The following is a 21,117-nucleotide window of genomic DNA, read 5'->3' as shown; positions in this document are numbered from 1 at the left end:
AGTAAATTTAAGGTGAGAGGATGATGTCTCAGTTTAAAGTAGTGAAGAATTTATAGGGCTATTAGAATGCTTATAAAGGTAATCACATTTACCTCTAAGAGTATTAGGGAGGCTAGAATGCGGGACTCTCAAATTCAAGACCTATCTTTTCACTACTAAATTAAATTATTCTAGGAGTTTTCTCTAATGTCGTTTTAACTAAGTCATATCTATTATTTTTTTAATTCCATGATTGATAAACCGCAACGAGCAAACAAACAATTAAAAAGAAAGGAAAACATAAAATAAATAGATAATTAAAATTACTGCAACATGACAAATATATAAGAGAAAAATTGAAGAAGATCTAAATAAAGGAATGGTAAAGCTTACATTATACACCTTAGAAAAGTTTGTAGCTAATAAACAAAAAAAAACAGCACGTGTCAACACTCATTCTAAGAAGCACAAGGCTAAAGATGGAAAAAAAAGAAAAACACAAGGGTAAAAAAGAGAATTTAAACAACCAAATCCTCTCTTATTTAAAGCCTGGATTCACATGCAAACTCCCATAACAAAAAACAAAGAAACGAAAGCGAAAGGAAACAACACAAACACACTTACAAAACCACTCCTATAAAAAACTGCTACATTGCATTTACATAATTGCTTGCTATAGTATATATCTTTCCCACAATCTTCATTTTCTTTTCTTTCTCATAACAACACCACCTACAACTCCATTGTTTTTTTTTAAGACTCAGTATCCAGTCCAATGACCGATTAACTCGTTATTACATTGCAATATGAGCCCTTTGAAAGGAAAGAAGAAACAAACGACAGGAACAACAAGCGAAACAACGACACAAGAACAACAAACGGCATGGGGAGGACGATACCTCGGAGTACGAAGAAGGCCATGGGGACGTTACGCGGCAGAGATTCGAGATCCTTCTACGAAAGAAAGACACTGGTTAGGAACATTCGACACTGCTGAAGAAGCTGCTTTAGCTTACGATAGAGCGGCACGTGGCATGCGTGGATCACGTGCCAGAACCAATTTTGTTTACGCTGATACTCCTCCAGGTTCTTCCGTTACTCCAATACTCTCCCCTGACCAACAACAACAACAACAACCTCAAACTTTTCATGATCTTTCTTTTGTTCTTCAACCCGACCCGGTTCCTTGTCTTGACCCGGTTTCAATCATAACTTCCTCCGTTAATTACGGTTACAATGAGGAAAATATTAATTATTTAAATAAATATAATCATTCTCCTCAAGTTCCTCTTCCTACATTGGAGGCTAGTATTAATAACGGAAATTCCTATTTTAACCTTGGTAGTAATAGTACTACTAGCAGTGTAGAGCTTCCTCCTTTGCCACCGGATATTACAAGCTCCACGTGTTATGATCAGGGTAACTATGGATTCAACGGTGGTGATCATGATCATGATCATGATAATGGGTATTATTATTCTTCATCATGGGAGCAGAATATGGATTGTTATAATAATAATCAAATGTTTGGTACAAATATGGGAGGTGCAGAGAGTAATAATACTACAACATTAGCAGGTTCTGTTAATGGTAGTACTTTTGATTTTGGGAGCTCGTCTTTTTTCTTCTGATCGAGTTAGATCAATATTTAACGTTTTTTTTATTTATGTTCGAGTGTTTTTGGTTTTTGTGTGTGAGTACTATAGTGTGTATGTTGGTTTGTTGTTTTCATTTGTGCATGTAGTGGATATGTTCCACGATATTAGCCAATGAGGACATTGTCTTATTATGTATAATAAGTGTTCGGTGAGTTTTGTATGCTGTCTCCATGGAGACAAGTGCAAGGGGTACAAGATGTTGATTTTGTTACATCTAAACTAGAGTGAACTCTATCTTCTTTTTTGGTCAAAAGTATTGTGTCTCTTTTTGGTCAAAAGTGTCCTATATCTTGTTATATTATACATAGTTTTATGGAACTATATATTTTTCTCCCACTATAGCTACTAAATTAATTTCTTGTTCATTATTTTTATGGTACATTTTGGGATGGTATAAATTATTTAAAATACATTTCTAATTATAAAAAAATTAGTGGCTTCTATATGAAAAATGTTTGGTGGACACAAACACCTAAATGTTATGGGAGGGGGAAAAATTTGAGGTATATGATAGATATGATCATATGATATGTTACTGACGTCATAGAAAGAGTTAAAGAAAAGATAAAATGTTGAATTATTTTACGAAATTTAGGGGAAGCAGAACAATAAGAGTTTCTTCTCTAAGTTTGTATTTGGTAAAATTAAGTTATAAGACAGTTGTCAGTTGAAAAGTTAATTTACCGTTAAAAAATTAGTTTATAGCTGATAACTGGTGATTTATAATTGAAAAATGACATAATTGAAGTTAAATTATTTAGTAAATTATTTAATAATAAAATATAAATTAATTTATTGGAAAAGTAGCAAGGCATTCTCACACAGCTACTAGGGATACTTAATGAAAAAGATGGATTTGGTTTTTTTTTTTTTTTTGGTTATAGATGGATTTGGGTTATGTGGACTCACAACTCATCACTCCACAAAATTGTCCACATATGGATCTTTATTAGGGATGACAATTTGACTCATCCCTAACGGGCACCCACAAAAAATATTCATAACGGGTAGAATAAAAATCCGTATTTTAGGTACGGGCACGTGTATGAGTAATTATCCATAAAAATAAGCGGGTATATGGGTGCGGGTACGAGACCTCAGTATCCACCCCGCCCCATATCCACGTAATATTTATTTATTTTATTTGTATTATTATATAATAGTGTATATATATATATATATATATATATATATATATATATATATATATATATATTTAAAAAAAAAATAAAACTCTAGTAAACTCTTATACATTTTACATAAAAATGTTTATTTATAAGATAATGCAAACATGATGTGAATATGCCAACAAAGATATGAATTTTAGCATGAGGTTAGTAATGATTTTATTTATAATTTTGATTACTCAAGATTAAAATCTTTGAATTTTTTAATTCTATTAAAATATATGATATTTTATAGTTGATCAATTTATTTTTCACAAAAAATGCGAGTAACGGCTACAGATATGGGTATTTAGGTACCCATAGAGTATGGGGACGGGTACAAGGTTGCTACCCATGCGGGTATGGGGATGAGAACGAGTATTTTTTCAAATTGCGAGTATGGGGATGTGTACTATAGTACCCTACCTATACTATATCCATTGTTATCCCTAATCGTACAGTTAAGATGTGGTAAAATTGTAGAGAAAGGGAAAAGTTTTCATTGCATTTCACAAATCAATAGGTGCCCTTATATAGGAATTACAATGATTGACTCAAGTCTAACAAAAGGCCTAACCAACTAACTAACTTGTGTAACAAACTATCAAACTAACTAGCTTGATACATCAAAAATATAAAGGGCCTAAGATGCTATAGCATTGCTTAACAACCTCTCCTAATCTGTACTTGCTTAAAGAACATATTACAAACAAATGATCAAGTAATTAACTTCAATCAAGTCACACATTCCAAGCCTTGTCCTCAATTTGCAAAATGTCTCTAGTTTCAATGCTTTGGTCATTATGTCTGCTATTTGATCATGTGATGAGCATAAACTCATCTCCACAGTTCCATCCTTGTTCAAATCTCTGAGAAAACAATATCTAACATCTATGTGTTTACACCTACCAAACATAACTGGATTCTTTGAAAGTTTGATGGAAGAGGTATTGTCACAGAAAATTGTGGTTCCAGTCATCTGTGTTTGCTTAAGCTGCTCCAAAATTCTTCTCAACCATACACTTTGGCAGGCACAAGATGCTGCAACAACATACTCAACTTCAGTGGTAGATAAAGTGACAATAGCTTGTTTCTTATATAACCAGGATACAACTCCATTTCCATACATATACACATAGCCTGAAGTACTTTTTCTATCATCTATGTCTCCTGCATAATCAGAGTCAGTCCAGCCCTTAAGTTCACAGTCATTGCTTCTTTTATACAAAATACCAAAATTCAGGGTGCCTTGAAGGTATCTAAGTACCCTTTTTGCTGCAGCTAAGTGAATTTATGTAGGTCTCTCCATATATCTAGCAATCAGACACACAGAGAATGCAAGATCTGGCCTAGTAGCAAAAAGATACATTAGGCTTCCAATCAATTGCCTATACACAGTTGCATAAACAGTCTTTCCATTTTCATCCTTCATGAGTCTGTTATCTGACACAATGGTACTACACACCTTGTTACAATTTTCCATTCCACTGTCACATTGTTTTATTTCTACTCCAAGGAAGTATCTCATTTTTCCTAAATCAGTCATTGCAAACTTGCTTTTCATGGATTCTTTAAAACTTTCAAACATCTCTTCATTATTACCGGTGTATATGAGATCGTCTACATATAGACTAACAATATAAGGTATGTTCATGAGAGCATTTTTCAAATTTTTCTTGCACAAAGTAAGATTCAATCTTACTATACCAAGCTCTGGGAGCTTGCTTCAGGCCATATAGAGTTTTTTTGAGTTTGTATACCTTGTCATTTCCTTCTTTCTGATAACCATGAGGTTGATCAATATACACATTTTCAATTAACACATCATGTAAGAAAGCACTCTTCACATCTAATTGAAAGATATTCCAACCTTTGCTGGCTGCAAGAGCAATTACAGTCCTAAAACTTCATTATAATCTATACCATGTTGTTGACTGTATCCTTTTGCTACCAATCTTGCCTTGTACTTTTCAACTTCCCCATTTTCATTGAACTTGGTTTTATAAATCCATTTCACACATATTTTCTTGCTTCTAGTTGGTAGATCAAACAATTCCCATGTGTCATTCTTTTCAATAGACAATATTTCCTGATCCATGGCATCTCTCCATACTTTGTGTTTGGCTGCTTCATCATAGGTGGTAGGGTCACTTTGAACACTGAATATAAATAAGTTTTGCAAGTCACTATTTTCAGCATTCTCCATCTTTGTGACATAATCATGAGTCCATACAGGTCATTTTCTTATTCTTGGACCTAACTTTGTAACAAGTGACTCGGTGTCTTCATCTGGTCCATCAGTATCCTCAACTTGTTCATCTGCTATTTCACCTTCTTGTGAATCACTTTCACTTATATTGTCTTCTGCTACTTCACCTTCTATTATGTTTTCCTCATCATTGCTGTGTGCAACTTCAATTTGGCCCTGAGATTTCTGGCTCTTCTTATTCCAAATCCAACCTTTTGATTCATCAAATTTCACATCTCTACTGATTATGATCTTCTTTTGAATTGGATCATACAGTTTATAGGCCTTAGATTCTTCACTTATGCCTAAGTTAATACACTTGCTTGCTTTACGGTCTAGCTTCTTTCTCAGAGCATCTGGTACATGAGCATAGGCCAGACATCCAAAAACTTTGAAATAGTGCACAAATGGTTTGACTCCACTCCAAGCTTCTTCAGGTTTTATATCTTTGACAGACAAGGTAGGGCACTTGTTCATGATATATGTTGCCCAAATGACTGCTTCTGGCCAAAATCTTTTTGGTACATTCCTTCCATTGAGCATGCTTCTAACCATATTGAGTAGAGTCTTATTGTTCCTCTCTGACACACCATTCTGTTGAGGTGTATATGCTGCAGTTAACTGCCTTTTGATGCCATTAGTGCTGCAAAATTCATTAAATTCATGTGAGGTGAACTCTCCATTCTTATCTGTTCTCAAAGTTTGAATATTGCAGTTGGACTCTTTTTCAACTAATGCTTTGAATTTCTTAAAAGTTTCAAAAGCATTAAATTTTGCAGCTAAAGGGTATGTCCATGTTCTTCTACTAAAGTCACCAGTGAAGTTGATGAAATGCCTGCTACCACCATTTGAAGCTGAATTGATTGGTCCACATATGTCAGAGTGGACAAGTTGTAGCTTTTCACTAGCTCTCCAGTTGGTGCTCTTTGGAATGGTATCTCTGCTTTGTTTGCCTGTTGCATAGTCACTACAAACTTCATATGTTTCTTGCAAGGTTGGCAAACCTTTTACCATATCTTTCTTCACCAGGGTGTTTAATCCTTTAAAGCTAAGATGTGCATATCTGTAGTGCCAAAGGTGTGTTTGACTTTCTTTGACAATTTTCAAGCACATATGGCTGATTACAGATGCTTGAATTATGAACATCCTATTTGCAGACATGTTGGAAGTAATGATCAGTCCTCATTTGTCATGAAACACTATGCATTGATCCTTTTCAAAGATGATAGTGACATTCTTTTGTTGCAATTGACCAATGCTAAGAAGATTATTCTTTAAACCAGGCAAAAAGTAAACATCAGTTCTGGCTTGTACCATTCCATTGATGTTCAGTTTGAGATTTCCTTTTCCCATCACAGCCATTTTTGAATCATCACCAAGCTTCACTGATTCTCTGAAGATGACATCAAAGTCAAACAACCATTCTTTGTTTCCAACCATATGATTGCTACATCCTGAGTCCAAGTACCACACTGCTTTCTTGTCATTGGATTCATCAGTTCCTTGTGCCATAAGCAAGATCTCTTCTTTGTCATCAAATTCTACAAAATTGGGATTTGCATCTTCCCAATTTGGGCATTCACTCTGATAGTGTCCCAATTTATGACATCTAAAGCATTCTATATTTTCTTTACTAATTTGTCTTCCTCTCCCCCTTTCCCTAGAGCTAGATCTACCACCTCTTCCACGATTAGCACCTCTACCACCATAGTTAGATACTTTCAGGGCTTGTTCTTCTTCTTTATCAAGATTAGGCTTCATTCTTTTTTCATGAACAATTAAACTACTCTGAATTTCATCTATAGACATTGTAGTTATATCATGTGATTCCTCTATAGCACAAACTACATAATTGAATTTTGAAGACATTGATCTCAATACCTTTTCAATCACAGATGCCTGAGAGTGCGTGCAAAATACTCTTCAACTGATTCATTATCTTTCATTGTTAAAACTTCAAATTCTCTCCTCAAGGTTTGAAGTTGTGCACGTTTCACTCTGGTAGATCGTTGATACTTTCTACGCATTGATTCCCAGATGTCACGAGCTGTGTTGCGTTCAAGAATGGTTTCCAAGATCGTGCGATCAATTGCTTGGAACAAGTAATTCTTCACCTTCAAGTCACGAATATTGCTTTCGTTTGCCAATCTTGTGTGCTCAGCTGTTGGATTTGCAGGCGCAACTACGATTCCATGCTCAATTTGTGTCCAAAGTTCTTTAGAACGAAGTAAATTCTCCATAAGCATAGCCCAATGATCATAATAGACTTCAAATTTAGGGATGAATGGCTGAACAAAACCTTGATTTTCCTCCATAGAAACGATGAAGGTGAGGGAAGAAGATGAAAGAAAACGGTTGCAACAACTTGTTGTAACTAACTACAGTTAGTTGCAAGAAGAAAGGGAAAAAATGATTCTTGGCTCTAGATACCAATTGTAGAGAAAGGGAAATGTTTTCATTGCATTCTACAAATCAATAGGTGCCCTTATATAGGGATTACAATGATTGACTCAAGTCTAACATAAGGCCTAACCAACTAACTAACTTGTGTAACAAATTATACAACAAACTAGCTTGATACATAAAAAATATAAAGGGCCTAAGATGCTATAGCATTGCTTAACAAAAATTTGAATTTTTTTGGTTTATAATGCTTTTTTTTTTTTTTTTGACGGAAAAAAGCTTATCTCATTTCATTAATAATAATATTGTAAATACAAGATGGTATAGTGATAAAATTATGGAAACTAGCTAAGGATGTAGCCGCCCCGGCAAGCCTATGAGCAACTTCATTTGCTTGTCTCCTAATGAACTTAACATCAGAGTTCACAAGATTAGAAGCTAGAATATTTCTACAATCCATTAAAATAGCACCAAGATCAGAGAGATAGGTTCTTTTACTGTGAAGGCTGTCGACTATCTTTTTGCAGTCCATTTCAAAATCAGTGTCATATAGCTGCATTCCTTCTACCCACTTGAGTGCATACAGCAAGCCTATGGCTTCACCAATCTCCACGTCGACTATAGGTTCTATCCACTCTGTTCTCGCAGCCACAAACCTGCCATGATCATCCCTTAAACACATACCAATTCCCACCTTGTTGCGGTCTAGCGAAAAGGACGCATCTACATTACACTTGTATCTTCCATGTCTTGGCTTGGTCCAGACCGTTTGTTGAGGACTCGGCTGAGTTATATGGGCTGATTGACGGATCTGTTGTGCATTTCGCCAGGACGTGATTAAATGTTTTGCACGTTCAACCACAGTTTGGTCAGAATCAGTGACATCTTCCCACACTTTGTTATTCCTGCGCTTCCATATACTCCACACTAATACACAAAACAATTCTTGCTGGTCTTTATTCAACCGGTGCAAAATTGAGAACAAATTTTCTGCAATATTGTTATTAGCACCCAGACCTGTACTGATATGAGCCCACAAACCTGCTTGCTGCCAGCACTGAATGCTTCTTGTACATGAGAACAATACATGCGTACTATCTTCATCTCCATCGTTACAGACAACACAATGCATTGGACATTGTACTCCACGACTATTAAGCTTCTTGCGTGTTGGTAAAACATCCCGACCAATGCGCCAAATGAGGTTCTTCACTTTTGGAGGAATTTTGGCATGCCAGATGTTATTCCATTGACCTGCAACACCATGTCTGTCTTGATAACCTGCATCATTAACACATTGTTTGTAAGCACTGCGAACAGAATAAAACCCGTCTTGTTCCAACTTCCATACTAGCTTGTCATCACGAACAGAAGCATAAAGAGGAGTCTGCATAATCCGTCTTAGAGTAATATTGTCAAAAATACCACGGATCTTGTCAAAATCCCATGTTTTAGAGTTGATCAACATGAGATCCTTTACTTTTGTAATATCACCAAACCGTTGCATGTCATAAGGTGTAGTAAGTGGCATGCCTTCCTTGAGCCATTCTTGCTCCCATATATTTATATGCTCGCCGGTGCCAATAATCCACCGACACCCCCCTTTGACTAGTGACTTAGAGCTCCATATACTCCTCCAGACATAGCTTGGGTTATGCCCGATGCTTGACTCGAAGAAATCACAATTTGGAAAATATTTAGCTTTGAGTAATTTTGTGACTAAGTTGCTTGGTCTTGTAAGTAAATTCCAAGCTTGTTTGCCTAGCATGGCCATATTGAAAGCTTGAAGGTTTTTGAAGCCCATACCACCATAATCTTTGCTCACCGAGAGTCGTTCCCAAGAGAGCCAGTGTAAACCGCGACCGTTGTTACCACTATGACCCCACCAAAAAGAATTGAGCATCTTTTCTATATCATCCAGTAAGGTTTTAGGGAGTAGAAAAATGATCATCACATACGTTGGAATAGATTGCAAGATAGATTTAATCATGACTTCTCTGCCTGCTTGAGAGAGATGTCTACTACTCCAAGAGTTGATTTTCTTCCAAATTCTGTCCTTTATAAATTTAAACGTTGACTTTTTGCTTCTACCAATCATGGATGGAAGGCCAAGATACTTTCCGGTGCCTAGGACTTGAGTCACACCAAGCTGATGAGCAATTTCTTCACGCAAATCAGCGTGTACATTTCTACTACAGTAGAACTCAGACTTTTGGAGATTGATAGCTTGACCGGATGCCGCTTCATAAACTGATAGGATATTCTTTAACACAATAGCCTCATGAACCGTTGCCTTAAAGAAAAGGAAGCAATCATCTGCGAAGAGAAGATGAGAGATAATAGGTGCTCGCCTGCATACCTTGATACCATGTAAATCTCCTCTGTTCTCAGCTTGGCGAATTAGAGCTGAAAGCCCTTCTGCACATATTATAAAGAGATATGGCGATAAAGGGTCGCCTTGACGTAAGCCTCTACCAGGAACAACAGGTCCCACCAGGTTGCCGTTGACAATGATTGAGTAGTCAACTGTTTCAACACATAACATGATCCACCCGATCCACTGTTGAGAGAAACCCATCTTTGCCATGATGTCTTTTAAGTATTCCCAATCGATACGGTCATAAGCCTTGCTAATGTCCAGCTTAAGCGCTACCTCACCCTTCTTACCTTTTGTTTTAGCCTTCATATAGTGGATGATTTCAATGGCAGCCGTTGCATTATCAAGAATTGATCTTCCTGGGACAAAAGCTGATTGGTTTTCAGAGATACACTTTTCAAGAATTGGTTTCAGCCTATTTGCAAGAACCTTCGCAACAATTTTATAAAGAACATTGCACAAAGAGATTGGCCTCCAATCCTTCATGGATGCTTGCGAATCACCTTTTGGAATAAGTGCGATATTTGTTGAGTTAAGGCTTGGGGGAAAAGCGCCACACTCTAACCACGAGCATCCAGCCTCAAAAATTTCATTACCACAAAGATCCCAAAAATTGTGGTAAAAACCAGGATTGAAACCGTCTGGTCCTGGACACTTATCTGCTTCCATTGAAAAAACAGCATCTTTAAATTCAACAATAGAGAAAGGTGCAGTGAGGTCGTTATTATCTTCCGCGGAAATATTTGAAGTAACCGCATTGATAACAGGCATGCGCTCTCCATTTTGCTGCTGAAACAGATTCATGAAATAGTCTTTTGCTATACCTTTAATGTCTTCAACAGAATTGCAGACATTACCGTGAACATCCTCTAGCCGTACAATCCGGTTCTTGTTCTTTCGGGTTGTAGCAGTAGCATGAAAGTAACGCGTATTGAGATCACCTTCGCGATACCAAAAAGTTTTAGCTCTTTGTCTCCAAAACATATCATCCTTGACTAGGAGAAAATCAAGTCGCTGGCGTAATTCATTATAATAATGCAGATTTGTAGCATCTACATGAGCTCTCACCACTTCTAACTTACGCCTGTACTTTTCTATCTCCTTCCGTGTTTTTTGACAATTTGCTGCACTCCATTTAGTTAAACTTGTAGCGCAATTATTCAACTTTTGCGTTACCAACGGTCCTTCAGCTGAATTCCACGTTTGATGCATAAATTGCTTGAAATTTGGTTCTAGCAGCCAAGAATTTTCGAATTTGAACTTTTTTGGGGGTCTGTTGTCAGTATCTCTTTGAACCCAGCTTAGATGTAGAGGATAGTGATCAGAGGCTGTTGTTGTGAGGCATTCCAAAGCAGCGTGTGTGAACAAATTGCACCACTCAATATTCGCCATGGCTCTATCAAGTTTTTCTTCAACTGCTCTTTCAGTACCAAGGCTTTTAAACCAAGTGAAGGGGTAACCAACCAGCTCTATGTCAATAAGGCCAGCATCCACGACGGCATCACGAAAACCATTGATGAGCCAATCTGGTCTGTCAGTACGTCCTTTCTTTTCATCGGACGAGAGAATGTCGTTAAAGTCACCAATAATGCACCATGGAAGTTGAGAAGTGCTAGCTAAGTGGCGGAGAAAATTCCATGAATCTCTTCTTCGACCTCCTTCAGGGAATCCATAGAAACCAGTTAATCTCCACATTCCCCGCGAGTCATCAATCACCTCAATGTCAACATGGTTTAGAGAGTAGTTCATAATTTGGCACTTTAAAGAATTTTTCCACATTACAGCTATTCCACCACCTCTTCCTTCTCTATCAACAGTAAAGTAAGATTCAAAACCCAACATATATTTCAACTCTTCAATTTTATTAGCATTTGACATAGTTTCATACAAGATTATTATAGCCGGTTTATATATCCGGACTAGGTACTTAAGGTTTGGAACTGCACTCGGGCTCCCTAAACCCCGACAGTTCCAACTTATACAACTCATTTTTTGAGGCAGGCCTGCTTAGCAGGTCCTGCCTTTACAGTGTTTGCAGAAAATAAAGGATTGTCATGAACAGTGGTCAGGCCATCTCCTTCTTTCGCTGTTTTGGGTTCTTCTTCTTGCATATTTGTATCACCGATACCTTCATACCTGTCCTCTAGACCTCCTTCCAGCCGCAATCTTTTCTTTGGTATACCTCCTGTTCCTTCATTCTTTGCCATTTGACTAGACTGACCTTCAGTTTGAGTGCCCGGGTTAGTGATTTCAGTATGCAGAATAGCTAGCTGGTTGTTGGTGTTACCCTGAACCTGTCTGTTTCGAGTCTGAATTGGCATGTAGCAGACAGGACCTGTTGGCTCAAGCAAGACTGGAGCTTTGGAAAAGAAAGATCTTCCGTTTTCTCTGATTTCCTGCACAGCTCTAACATTTTCAACTATTATCATATTATTGTCTTGCTTCCTTGGCACACTATTATTGTTTGAACCTTCTGCAGCTTGTTTGTTCTGGTCATTGAAGATAATCGGGACCCATTGTGTCTCTGAGGTACGAGCAGAAATTTCAGCATCAGTCTTTGCCATGAGAAAAGACATCTTCTTGGTCTTCGGGTCACACACCACTTTAACACGGCCAAATAAAGAGTGCTTCCAGTTGTTGTTGATTGAAACAGTTTGACCTGCAGCAGCGATGTTCTGACCCCCTCTCAACCATTTGTTTGGTACAGCGCTTCCACCTGGATTACTATTCTCAGCTCTTAAAAAATTACCCCACTGTTTCTCAGTTGCAGCATAGGTAGGCTCATATTTCTTGCTGCAGGAGCTTTCAGTATGTCCCATAATTCCACAAACAAAACAGAAATTACCCAGCTTTTCATATTTAAAGAATACCTTAACTTCGACACCTGATTCAAGGTCGAAACTCCACTCCTTCTTCAGAGGCTCTTGTGTGTTAATCGCAACCCTTAAACGCATATACTTCCTCCAGGGGCTGTAATTATTAGTGTCATCGTACTTAATAGACCTTCCTAGGTGGCTGCCTATCAACATGCCGACTTGATCTTCCTCTTTTTTTGGTTTATAATGCTGGTAATGCTAAATTTGAAGTTTTGATATTTTAAATTCGACGGGCAAAAATTAATCAAACAATTCAGATGTGGCTGATTCCATGCGATATTGTTGATATACACATTCTTAAACCAAAAAAAGAGGAAGATCAAGAAATAGATAACATAAATGGTCAATAGTCAAACTAGTGCGGAATAAAAGATGAGATCTTTTTTTGGCACCCTATGTACTTCTTGCCAGCCTTTTTCATTTATATTTTTAGAATTCTGCTACTTAAGTAACAGATGCTATAAAAAATATAAAGAAAAAAAAAACCAAATATTTTGGTAATATTATAGGGCGCGTGAGAAAATTGGTAAGGTGCTAAAAGAAATTAGAAACTTGTGTCATTAAAATTGTATCGGCCAGAAGTGGGCTTTATTGTGGAAACTCGATTCTTTAGCTTTCTATTAGGCCCAATAAAGTGGTGTATAAAATTAAGAGATTTTTTTTTTGCCACCCTACTGATTTTGGGGCGCACCTTATGAAATTACCACAATACCCTTGTCCACTACTTAGGTCGTGGACACCCCTCAAAACATCCTACCTTTATAACGTCCGCTACTAAAGTAGCGGAAGTTATTTTTCAAAATTTCTGATTTTTATAACATCCGCTACCCAAGTCGCGGAGGGTAAAATTGGAAAATAGTAGGGCGTACGAGTAACCGGTAGGGTGGCAAAAGTAAATCTCTAAATTTAACGACCGCCTTTTCTCAGAAAATATTAAATTGATTTGTTGATCTGTTTTTTTTTTTTTCTGACAAATTTGGTGATCTGTTTAGTACCTTTGTTTTACTAAAATAATTGCCACATAGTTTTTTTTTAACACATGAAAATCCTAATATAAAATTCTATGAGCTTAAAATAACAAGTTAACAACTAATGTTTCAAAAAAACAAAAAAATTAAAACGAAAAATACTAATGTATGAAAAATCAAAATGCATTAAAAAAATCCTGGTTTAAATGCATTTTTGCTCCCCTTATTTTTAATTTATTAAAGTTTTTGATTTCCATATTTTAAAAACCAACTTTTTCGTCCCCTATTTCAATTTTGTTTACTTTAAGTCTTACACTCCAATTGAAAGTCAATTTTAATAATGTGGCAAATAATATGTGAGTTAAATAATTAAACATGTCATTATTTAATTCAATTTCAATAATGAATATACTACAAAATATTTAATGTATTATATAATAGGTTTATTGGGATAAATAACACTTTAATGAATGTAAATATTTTGTAATATTTTTTAAAAAATTAAATTAAATAATAATGACATGTGTACTTTGATTTATCTATATGTCATTTTAATTTCCACATCATAATTGATTTGACCACATCATCAAAAGCGACTCCAAATTGAAGTGGTGGATAAAAAATCAAAAAAATTGAAATAGGGAACCAAAAAATTGAATTTTAAAATATGAGGACCAAAACTTGAAAATAGACTAAAATTGCATTTAAGCCAAACATCTTAAGCCAATCAACAATTAGTCCCTTATCGTTCTTCATAAATAATAACCCAACTTTTGTTGAAGAGACATTGGTGTACTGAAAGTATAATCAAACCACCAACACAAAGGTAAAAATTTCTATTGAATGGTCGATCTTTAACATCAAAGTTTAAATTTGATGGTCGTTTAAAACAAAGATAAAAAGATTTGAATTTAATTTATATGCACCGTCGGTGTAAAGTTATTTTGCACATGCGTTCAATAATATACCGACACATCATGTATGGTAATTAAAAACACATGATGTGTCACATTCATTAAATGATGTGGCAACGCGTCAATGGATGTATATGTAAAAAAAAAATTACACCGACGGTGCACAACAATTAAACTCAAAAGATTTTGTTTTAAATCTTTAGATGTTAAACCCAAAAGAGTAAAGATTATCTCCATTTCTTTTTTTCTTTTTGACAAAATCTCCATTTCTTATAAAAATGAAAATGTTCATTATTATAATTTTGAAGTAAATAAGTGATATATATATATATATATATATATATATATATATATATATATATATATATATATATATATATATATATATATATATATATATATATAAATGCACGTTTTTTAGAATTAATGGCATTATTGGAGTATTTATACACTAAAACTATAGTGTTAGTGGTGTACATTTATTTTAAAAAATGGAGATGATCTCTACTCGAAAAGATTGTATGAGATTTGACACAGGGTGCATTTTGTTTATCAACTAGACACACCTTTGTGTGGACAACATAACTAGTTGGTTTTAGGATCGATCCCCGATCGGCATGTGCGAAAATATATTTATTGGGAAAAAATATTTCGAGTGTTCGTAATTGTGTTTGGATCATTCCTTTGTTTTACAAATAATAATAAAAGAATCAAACCGATATAATTTGTTTAAAGATTTGTTGAAGAGACATTGCTTTATTGAAAATATAATCAAATCAATATAATGGGTATGCTAAACACCAGATACTAGTTAAACATACCAAAAATAGAAATAAAAGAAAAAGTTAATGTTGATAAGATAATTTTTTACAATTTTAATATATTGAATGCACAATTTCTAAGATAGAATTTCCTTATTTATATGGTTAACTAGTACCCGGCGATACCGTTTAACATTTTCCTTTATTTAAAGAAGCATAATAAATTTCTCATTGACATTCACATTCTAATGATTCCTCGTTGAAATCTTATTAAATAAGAGATTCTCCAGCACTGAGAATTATTTTACTTTGAAGTACCTTCATTCCTTATTCCTTGCTTACCTTAGAAATATATTTATTCCTTATTCTAGTTAATATTAATGTCAGAACATTCACTTGACCTTCATTAAGGACACTTGGTCATGAACAACACAATATTGAAAAAATCCGGTGACTTTAACTCAATGAATTGTGCAATTAGCTTTCCAAACCTTGAGAACAATTCTTCCATGATATTTTCACCAAAGTCAGCTAATAAAAGAGATTCAAAACAAGCTCTGTGGTACTTGGCTATGAACTCTCCTCTCATTTTGCTATCAACAACATAATCAACAATATCTTCTTGTAGGTTTGCATCCCAACCAATTTTAAAAGTCTTCAATGTTTGAAGGGTAAAGGATCCTTCATTCTTGATCACTTGTTTGACTTCCTCTATAGTAGGATGATATATAGGAAGATTAAACAAATCCAATTTTGCTTCTTCAACCAAACCCTGCAAGGCTACAAATAATTACAAGGGAATCACATATATACAATATACAAAGGAAAACAAAAAAGTAAAAAAAAAACTAAATTTTATTATGGTATCTAAATCATTCACTAATATGCTGATTAATTGAAAGCATAAATACTATATAGAGAAAGAAACAAAAAACACCCAAGAATACTTAGATGAGATGATTCGAGTTTCTTTTTGCTTAATCAAGGTCCTAGGTTTGATTCCTGACGTGGGCATGTAACAGTGACTCTTAGGAGAGTTTGCCATTCATTTAGATACTATAAGGCTCGAGAGATTAGTCTCTACAGTTGTGCGCGAAGTATAAATGGTTTACACCCCACAAAAAATACAAAAAGACAAAATGGCAATGTGGATAATTGTAAAAGTAACGTGATTATAAATAAAATCAAATAAAAAATGGAGTATTTTAAAAATAAAGATTAAAAATATTTGTACTAAAAATCAAACAAAAAAATGGGGAGTATTTTAAAAGAGAATAATTCAACCTTGTTTTTATTTTATTTTATTATTATAAAAGACAAATGAATAAGAAGAAGAGTTCACAAAGTCTATACCAATTACTTACAAGTTACAAGAGAGTAATTATAGGGGAAATCTTAATTCAAGAGGCAATTTGGCCTATTATGGCCTTTTTATATAGTAATTGGACTTCACATAAGAGAGGGAAATGATTAAGAAGATCATTTGATGTACGTGCACGGGTCTTATGCATTGTTTTAACATCAAAAAATTACTAGTCCCACACCCGTGCGATGCACGGGTATTAAGCGATATTTTATATTGTAATGTTGAAAAATCATTCGTATAAATTGAAACAATAAGTATTATGAAAATTATAATAATAGCATCAACAACAAAATAATAATAATAAAAAAGTGATGTAAATATAAGATAGATATTAAAGATGTGTATACATTTCGAAAAGATTACAATGGATCTTATTGCATCTACCAAAATAAGTTGGTAATCCATAAATTGTCATGTCGCTATGAAAACGGTTTGTGGTCATACTCATACACTGTGCATTTGATTCTTAATTGGACACTATAATTCAATATATAGTATAAAAGATTAATTAGTGCGTATAATTTAGTAAAACCTATTATTATTAGTTGAGTAGGTGTATAATGAAAAGTCATAGGTATATAAATGTAGGCATATGAAAAAGTGTATAGGGATGACAATGATGTAAGTAGAAGTGATGTGACATTATTGAGTGGTTTAATTGGATATAAGTGACTGGCGTGGATTATGGTTAGATTAGTGGTTGCACAACTATCTAGGAATTATATATATAGATGTTTATACATTTAAAAAACTTATTTATACATCACATTTGAAGTTACTTTGGTATCTTCTTCATTAACATTGATTAGCAATATCTTTAACTCATTCTTCAAAATAACTATGGAAATGATAACATATAATTGACCATGGAAAAAAATCGATGTTGAAACATAAGTTTTTATTTATATTATAAATCTCATTGGAGGATTCTGAGTTGGATAAACTACTTCATTATCTCTTACAAAAAAACTACTGTGTTATCGAATTTGACATTTATATTAATTTGAAACTTATTGGAGCAAAGATAAACCAACTTAACTCATACTCAAATATCGAATATGATAAAAATCATACAGGGCATAACAACCATTAGTAAAATTTATTTTATCTATTTTTTTTACTAACATTAGAAAGTAGTCCTGACAATCGACCAACTCCTTATATTTATAAAGATTGGACAAAAGATTATTAGCAAAAACATTAATTTTTTTGAAAAAAAGACAATAAAATACACAAAATAATAAAATGAACAAAAAAATTTAAAATGAATAATAACCCATAATAATAATAATAATAATAATAATAATAATAATAATAATAATAATAATAATAATAATAATTACAATTAGTACCCCACATTAAATGGATGTAAGTGGATGATGTGGCTAAATGAAAGGTTTTCATTGGTTTGTGGATTAGGGTTTAGATAGGCAATTCCACAACTATCTAGGATTTATATATATAGATTTGTATAAGTAGTAAATTTAAAATTGAAATATAGGTATTATCAAAATAATAGTAACAATAGAAGTTATCTAAATGTGATATAAATATCAAATACTTACTTATACATTTAAAAAAACTTATTTATAGACCACATTCAGAGACGGATTCAGAAGCTTATCATACCGGGGCCAAAAAATAGTAAAATAATAAAATTAACGAATTTATTTATATAGATTATTTTTGTTTACATCGTCGATGTATTTTCTTTTTGTTACCATATTATATGTATGAATTTTCCACCGTCATTTAACAGTGATTAATCTCTGTCGAAAAATATGTGGAGTATACAAAGTTAGCTCTTTCCTCTCGGCCGAATTTTTTAATTTATAATATACTAATATCAAGTATATGTAGAATTAGGATTGAGATTGAGTTGAATATAACATTAACATATGTATATGTAAGAAAGGAGGAGGGGGGGCCTTGGCCACTCCTTGCCACCCCCAGATCCGTCCCTGACCACATTTGAAGTTAACTTGGTATCTTTTTCATTAATATTGGTTAGTAAAATATTTAACTCATTCTTTAAAATAACTGGAAATAATGATATGTAATTGACAATGGAAAAAATTAGATGTTGAAACATATTGGGGAAAGATAAACCAACTTAACTTGTACTTAAAATCGAATATGATAAAAATTACGCAGAGCATACCAATCATGAGTAAATTTTATTATTTTATTTTCACTAACACTTCAAATTGATTTTTATTTGGATCAACAAAAGAACGTAACGAAGAATTTGCATACCAAAATCATCAGTAAATAGATTTAACAATCGACCAACTCCCTATATACACAAAGATTAGAAAAAAGATTATTAGCAAAAGTATTAACTATTTTGAAAAAAAAATAATAAAATACACAAATATAATAAAATTAACAAAAAAAAAATTAAAATGAATAGTAGTCCAAAACAATAATAATAATAATAATAATAATAATAATAATAATAATAATAATTAGTACCATACATTAAATGGATATGTAAGTGGGTGATGTGGCTAAATGAAAGGTTTTCATTGGTTTAAGTGAATTATGATTTAGATAGGCAATTGGACAACTATCTAGGATATATATATATATATATATATATATATATATATATATATATATATATATATATATATATATATATATATATATATATATATATATATATATATATATATGACCGTTGCTAATTTTTATTAAGGACATAAATCGAACTTATGACCTTCTTATCACTTTACTTTCTAATCATCCACCAACCATCGTACGTATGGTCCTTGATATGGTTTAGTGGTTGTATTGTTAGATTCATCTAAAAAGTATTGTGTGTACTATATATTTTCAAGTGTTTAAGCTTTCATGTTGATTAATTATGAATCATATATATGGATCATTTTTAATTTTTTACCTCTTGGACCATCTCCTTGAGTACCATGCCTAGTACCTCATAGGAAGTAATTTCACCATTCTTTTCTCTTCCGATTAAAGTTAGTATCATCACACCACCCAATGCTAGTTCCTCAGATCGTGCCTTTAGAAATTTCTTGAAATCTCTTCTAAAATGCTCAACATATACATCATATACTGATGGAGGACATATTCTTGTTATGTAAATATTTCCCTTGATGAGTGGTTCTCCTTTCTTTGTCGAATATTTTGGCGCCTAATGCCATAAAAGAATGAAATGACAAAAGTTAAATTAAAAGTTAGCAATTATTTAAACATAAAATGTAAAGGGTGTGTTTGTTTAATCATTAAAAAAATATATTATTATAAAAAAATAATATTTTGGTCTGGAAAATTTAGGTGTAAAAAAACTAACAATTAACATACTAACAATTTGTCATTAAAAGAAAAACCCACGTTCTAAAATATGAGACTTTCATCCTAATCAATTGATCTAAGAAAATTCTTGTAAATAGGTTCATGTCATTTATATATTTATAATACTAAATTTAATTTATTTTAGGGTCTTTTTGAGGCTTAAAACCCTTACTTAAGTTGCTTAGCTGTTGGGTCGTCGGGCCACGGGCCTGTCCTATAGGTCATTTTTTTTTTCTTCCTATAATTGATTATTTAAAATTAATTGCTTTGGTGATATACTTACTTGTGATAGCCAATGAACACAATAGGAAGAATGAAAAATGTTGATATAATTATTTGGAAACAATCTTCCATAAAAGCTTCCCGGTGTTGCATTTGTGAAGCATTCTCCAGCATTGTCCCCTCTTTCTTTTTTTATGCTTTGGTGGAAATCAGGTAGTAATTTGAAGATAGTATGGAAATCATTTTGAAATAGATCATTGAGGTATATCTGGAATACGGGTGGCCCATGATTTAAGCTTAAGCTAATTTTATCAATGACATTCATGATATTTGAGACGACCATAAGTGTATTTGGTCCTGAAGAACAACCTAAATCGACTACTTTCCAACAACTATTAAAAGTTGTGTCCGATATCATCAGTTTCAAGTTCTCATCAAGTAAAGCTTTCACTTTCATAATTGCTTTTTTCTGCATAAAATTTAGTTTGGATCATTATATCACATATATAGAATAATCATGATAGGTACGTACATTATATATGTCAAATTTGTTAACTTAAAACAATATAATTTTAATGTAGTGGTTGGGTTGAAAAGCAAATAACAAAGAGAGGATAATATATACCGGAATTAAGGAGTTTTTTACATAGCTTGTTTCTCCCGCGCCACCCTTCATACGAAGAACTCGCTCCATTGCCATGACAAATACTACCACAAACAACTTTGTACTAATTAATTAATTAATTAATTAATGATGAGAAATGCTAATTAAGTTTTACATATACATATTTATAGAAGATATATAGCCACTATTGTTTTTTTCTTCTGATAACTATATAGCCACTATTTAGCTTGAGT

The 21,117-nt window shown here is 33.5% G+C and overlaps 2 protein-coding genes across 2 annotated transcripts; one reads left to right on the top strand and one right to left on the bottom strand.

The window, feature by feature from the left end:
* The first annotated feature begins 556 nt into the window (after positions 1-556).
* LOC123891194 (ethylene-responsive transcription factor LEP-like) lies at positions 557-1,967 on the top strand. The gene has a single exon (XM_045941037.1). The coding sequence runs from the start codon at positions 786-788 to the stop codon at positions 1,608-1,610; it is 825 nt and encodes a 274-aa protein (XP_045796993.1). The 5' UTR covers positions 557-785; the 3' UTR covers positions 1,611-1,967.
* Positions 1,968-15,448: 13,481 nt separating this feature from the next.
* On the bottom strand, positions 15,449-21,051 carry LOC123890232 (probable caffeine synthase MTL2). The gene is made up of 4 exons (XM_045939796.1): positions 20,885-21,051; positions 20,321-20,728; positions 19,622-19,876; positions 15,449-16,122 (listed from the first exon to the last, which is right to left on the bottom strand). Exons 1-4 carry the CDS (start codon positions 20,957-20,959, stop codon positions 15,757-15,759), a joined length of 1,104 nt encoding a protein of 367 aa, XP_045795752.1. The 5' UTR covers positions 20,960-21,051; the 3' UTR covers positions 15,449-15,756.
* Between the last annotated feature and the right edge of the window lie 66 nt (positions 21,052-21,117).

Source organism: Trifolium pratense, linkage group LG6, assembly GCF_020283565.1.
Source record: "Trifolium pratense cultivar HEN17-A07 linkage group LG6, ARS_RC_1.1, whole genome shotgun sequence".
NCBI classification, from domain to species: Eukaryota; Viridiplantae; Streptophyta; class Magnoliopsida; order Fabales; family Fabaceae; genus Trifolium; species Trifolium pratense.
Note: the sequence above shows the minus strand (reverse complement) of the source record. Positions and strands in the feature narration are given on the sequence as shown.

Excerpts from the sequence above, each read along its gene's own strand:
- LOC123891194 (XM_045941037.1), top strand. The coding sequence starts at position 786 with ATGAGCCCTTTGAAAGGAAAGAAGAAACAAACGACAGGAACAACAAGC.
- LOC123890232 (XM_045939796.1), bottom strand. The coding sequence starts at position 20,959 with ATGGCAATGGAGCGAGTTCTTCGTATGAAGGGTGGCGCGGGAGAAACA. Across the intron at positions 19,877-20,320 it reads GTGTTCATTGGCTATCACAA|GCGCCAAAATATTCGACAAA; the intron begins GTAAGTATATCA and ends TTATGGCATTAG. Across the intron at positions 16,123-19,621 it reads TCAAGGAGATGGTCCAAGAG|GGTTTGGTTGAAGAAGCAAA; the intron begins GTAAAAAATTAA and ends GTAGCCTTGCAG.